Here is a 5,179-nt window from a genome sequence, read left to right as displayed (position 1 = left end):
TATTGGCCTAACTCGAGGCTAAAGTTGTAGACTTTTGCCGCTAGTACTACCGCACACTAGGACTGAACTCAGAATCATAGGGTTGCAAAACAAATGTTGTTAACCATACAATCATATTTGTTCATAATTCATTCATTCACATAGTCAGACACAAAGACACTTTTGTTAACCTCACCACCTCTCTCTCATGCATACGTCTACCTACTGGAATATAATATACATTATTATGATAAAGAAACAATGGTTTATAAATTGTAATTAACAATGACAAAATTTACAGGAAATAAAGACAAACAAAAGAGCGATATATAGGAAACCTATTGTTTTAATCAGCTGATGAAATCTGTTCTTAATATTTATTTACTTATGCTCTTCTTGGCTTATTTTCACGTTATAGAACGTACACCTTCCCAGTTTGTAATGCTACACTTAGAAAACTTACCGAGGAAAAGTTAATAAGTGTAGCCTTTGTTCTTCGATATATCTAAAGTTGGTATTGTATGTTCTGTAAATGTTGGCAATCAGTTCAACAGAAAGGATCCTTATACGTATACACATCTTTATATTGATGTAAACAGACGTAATTACATCAGATTACGTAAGTGTGCCTCTTGAAAGAACAATCCTATGATAAAAGAAATTTTAAAGATTTTAAACAATATTAAAATACAATTCCAATAAAACTTTTTATTCAAATTCCGTGCCCGATGGTGGAAGCGTGTGGCTCAGTGTTTAAGGGTGTTGGGCCTCATGATTGCATGGTTGTGGTTTTGATTCCTGGACTGGGAAATGCGTCGTGTTCTTGACCATAACACTTCCAGTTGTAACAGACCTAGCAAGCCGTCAATGGATGGTAGACCTGCCAAAAGAGCAGGCAGTAGGAAACTTCTGGACTGACGGGCCATAGGCCTACCCAGTAGTTGGGTATTACCTTTTCATTCCGTGCTCTGTGGTATATTTTTCGCCTTGAACAACAAGGTCGAAATCATGTGATCTGGTGGTCTCGGCGCTGGAAATGGCGGGGATTTATCTCCTCGCTAGTCGTATAAACAAGAGTGCATTTTGCACCTAAGATCCAATATGAGAGTTTCTCTCATAGTAATTACTGCAATATAGTTTGTTCAAATGGAACATCCGCGTTGAAGTGAAGATAAATATTACCTCTTAATCGTTAATATAGATTTTGTACAACATATTAGTTTATAGTAGAAAGTGGGTTATACATCTTTAGATTGTATACCTGACTTTCCTACTATAAACTTAGAATATAACGGAACGCTGAACTCCAGACTATCAACTTAAACAACATTTTATTTAGGTGGTAAATATATACATCTTTAGTTCTTGTTGTTACAGCTTCTGTGTGTATGAGCATAGTTGTTGGGACGTGGGTATGCAGTTGCGAGCGAGCTGTCGAGTGTAAGTCCGAAAGATGTAGAGAGACAGCTTTAATACGTCCATGCTCAATCGCTGGCCAGCGAGAAAGAGAATGAATTGAGCGGGAACGCTTGGTTGTTTAATTCTACGCATGCGCACGGCGTTACTACAAGTTCTATGAGAAGTTGTTTCGTGTCCCTAACTCAATCCTTCTCCGTTTCTGGAGAAAAGAACACTGCAAGTTGTTCCCACGATTTTTTCGAAGCGAAACGTATTTGAGTTTGAGAGAAAAAGATCAGCTTTGGTGTTTCACTGGTGATTTATTTAACGACTCCTGAAGTATGAAAAACAAAGTCGACATTGGTGGAATTTGAACTGAGCGTAAAGGTAACAATAAATACCGCATGACATTCTGTCCAACGTTCTAACAACTCAACTCTCTCTATTTCTTCTCCCCCATCTCTCTCATTCTCTATTTCTCTCCCTTTTCTTTCTCTCTGTCAACTCACTACCTTAATATAAAATTTGCAAGTTTGTAACTTGTTTTATATAAGATGTTTTCAGATTCAAATAGATAAGACCACCGAAAACATTTACAATGAATCAATCCATTTGCCGATCGACAGTTTTTTTTATTTATTGATTGGAAGGGCAATGTTCTTGCCACTTGTAAGAACCTTCAAAACTTGTGGATGGAAAGAAGGAAGTACTTCGTACTGTTAAACCTGGCTCGAACGCTTACAGCTGATTGAAATCTGTTAAAAGTATTCAAGGACCGGGTGATGATGTCTAGCAAATTTCTGTCTAACAAATTTCTCACACAAGACCTTGGTCGACTTGGAGCTAGTCTGCTTCTTAATCCTTAAAATCTATGAGAAACATAGGGCACCAACAGTAGAACTCCGTCTGCCATGGTCTTTAGCAATGGATTGTAGTTGTCCCGATGTGTGACCGCCTGCCAGTGCTTCAGTTTCTGTAGACCTTCTCTATATTGATTTTAGTCTACCACGCTTGCATCTCCATAGGAATGTCCATCGGAAGACTTGATTTGTAATATTAGATACAAGTTTCCGTTGGATGTGTCCCAGTCAACCCTAGTTCCTTCTCTTCGTCTGGATTTCGATAAATTGCTGGTTTGCTTGTTCCCACATGCAAAGAAAACATCTTAGCTACATAACCATACCAGCGTTTTGTTCTGTGTGAATATAAATGTATTTACAGTTACGTGTCTTTAGCAGCTTACTTACAATAGACTAATTTTATCTATTTAACAAATATCTGTCGTAAACTTTTAATATGCCTTCTGATAACGTTTTAATCTCAATAGCTGTATATATAAGTAAAGGTATGTTTGTTAAAAGGCTTCTTTTATATAGAGTGGATTTGGAAACAACGTAACTATTCTAATTCGTTTGCAACTCAATCTATTGTCTACAAAGCCAACAGGTTATCGACCAGTTTTCGTAATTATGTAAGTTCAGGTGTATTTGTATAAAGCTAAAATTATCCTTTGTTTGAAATTCACATTTATATAATTGCTGAACGAAGAAATCGTTAATACTACATCATCGTGTGAACAGTTTCTCTATCAAAAATAACGGGATTTCATCATTGACCCAATGTTTATAATAATAATAATAATAATAATAACGATTGAAAGCATCTCGAAAATTCATGAACTGAGCTTGGAGAACCGTCACCAAACAACTGACGAACTTGTTGATGTGACTGATGTATCATAGAGCTCCTGCCAACGGATTTTGAGCGAGGAATTGCAAATGAAAAGAGTGGCAGCAAAATTTGTCTCGCTTGCTCACGGAAGGTCAAAAGCAGTCACAACTGAATGCGTGTCGTGAACCGAAAGAATAGTTGGAAGTTCATCCGGACCTTTCTTCGAAGAAAGCTGGTGCTACGGAATTTGCAGATGTGGAAGAGGTGAAGGAAAAAACGACAGAGTTCCACGACTGCTTCGAACAAATGAAAATCCTTCTGGACCAATGCATTGCTTCAAATGGATAATACTTTGAAGGCGGTAAAAGGGTAAACATGTAAAACTAAGTGAATAAAATAATACTGCAAAATTCCGGTTTCTTTTGGGTACCCGCTCGTATATGAGTACTTGACGATACAGCAGAAACAGCTGTTAGCTATTTTCGTTCATAACATAACAGTTTATTTCCTTTGTCATCTCAGTTCCATATTACCACTTAAACATTGAAGAACACATATCATACGAATGTACTGTGAACAAAGATAGAGTGATCCAAGGATATTATACCAGGCTCAGAAAAATATGGCAGTCGGAACTCTCCGTTTACAACAAGACACTATCCCATAATGTATTTGTAGTACCAGCGCTGATTCCAACATTTGGATACTTGACTGGTCTATAGAAGAAATCCACTCCATAGACATTAAAACACGCAAGATTCTGACATTAAAAACATTGATGTCCAGGTCACAAAAGCAAAGTTTGAAGGGGAAAGTAGTCATTTCCTAAACAGAAGCAAATAGGAAATAACACTTACTGACCAAAGACAAGAAAAAAAAATGTATATTTTAGATTCTGTTACACAGTGTAATTGGTTAGACGTAACTCTCGAGAAACGCCGGATGGACTGGACGATGTCAGTCCAGAAGAGTAATACAACACTCAACAGTAAAGGGAGAATGTTATTTCTGACTATCAAACAACTGGCTCTTCACAGCTAGTTATTCCTATTGGGCGTTTCTGATGATTAGATTGGATATGAAGTGCATTCTTATACAGACTGATGAAAGGAATGATGAAATTCAAACAACCAGATGTTAGAAGCTTGCTTATGAATCATAGATGTGTGTGTGTGTGCCTTTTTATTTTTTTGTTCTTTAGTTTCTTTTCGCCATCACAGCTAAAGCCAAACTGGAGCACCGCTCTTACATTCAACAATTTTGGTAACTAATCTACAATATATCAATTTAACATCAAGTGCATTGATCATCTACCCACCTCACGGAGGAGTGAATGTTCCAGATGTTCGATAAATCATAGCGATTCACTCATTGAATTTGAGTGTCAGTGAATGAGCGAGTACGGAATTTTTGAAAAACTCAGAAGAAATAATTGTTTCAAATGTTGGCACAAGGCCAGCAATTTTAAGGAAAGGAGTAAATCGATTACATCGCCTTCAGTGTTCAACTGGCACTTATTTTATCGATTCCGAAAGGATGAAAGTTGTAGTTGACCTCAATAGTATTTGAACACAGAATGTAGGGTCGCTAAGCATGATAATGATTCTGCCAGCTTGTCACCTTATACAGAACAATGGTTTTAAATTTTGGCACAGGGCCAGCAGTTTTTAAGGGAAGAGGAAAGTTGATTAAATCAATCCCGGTACTGGATTGGTGCCTATTTTACCGACCCCGAAAAGATAATAGGCAAAGTCTGCCTCGGTACGTAAAGAAAGACGTAATGCCGCTAAGCATTTTGTCCGGAATGCTAACGATTCTGTCAGGGCGTCGTCTTACACAAAGCAAATAATCCTTTCTGTTATAGGCACAAGGTTTGAAATTTGGGTGTGAGGAGGGGCTAGTCAATTATATCGACCCAGTACTCAACTGGTACTTATTTTATCGATTCCGAAAGGATGAAAGTTGTAGTTGACCTCAATAGTATTTGAACACAGAATGTAGGGTCGCTAAGCATGATAATGATTCTGCCAGCTTGTCACCTTATACAGAACAATGGTTTTAAATTTTGGCACAGGGCCAGCAGTTTTTAAGGGAAGAGGAAAGTTGATTAAATCAATCCCGGTACTGGATT

The 5,179-nt window shown here is 37.5% G+C and overlaps 1 protein-coding gene across 1 annotated transcript in view; it reads right to left on the bottom strand.

Annotated features, from left to right (window-relative positions):
• Positions 1-361: 361 nt before the first annotated feature.
• Positions 362-5,179, bottom strand: part of LOC106876751 (receptor-transporting protein 3) — a 35,831-nt gene continuing 31,013 nt past the window's right edge. Inside the window, exon 5 of the mRNA XM_014925437.2 lies at positions 362-625. Within this exon, the coding sequence (XP_014780923.1) occupies positions 590-625 (36 nt within the window). The 3' untranslated portion in view covers positions 362-589. The remainder of the gene's footprint in view (positions 626-5,179) is intronic.

Source organism: Octopus bimaculoides, chromosome 12, assembly GCF_001194135.2.
Source record: "Octopus bimaculoides isolate UCB-OBI-ISO-001 chromosome 12, ASM119413v2, whole genome shotgun sequence".
NCBI lineage: Eukaryota > Metazoa > Mollusca > Cephalopoda > Octopoda > Octopodidae > Octopus > Octopus bimaculoides.
The sequence above is the reverse complement of the archived record's forward strand: the minus strand, read 5'-3'. Positions and strand labels throughout refer to the sequence as shown.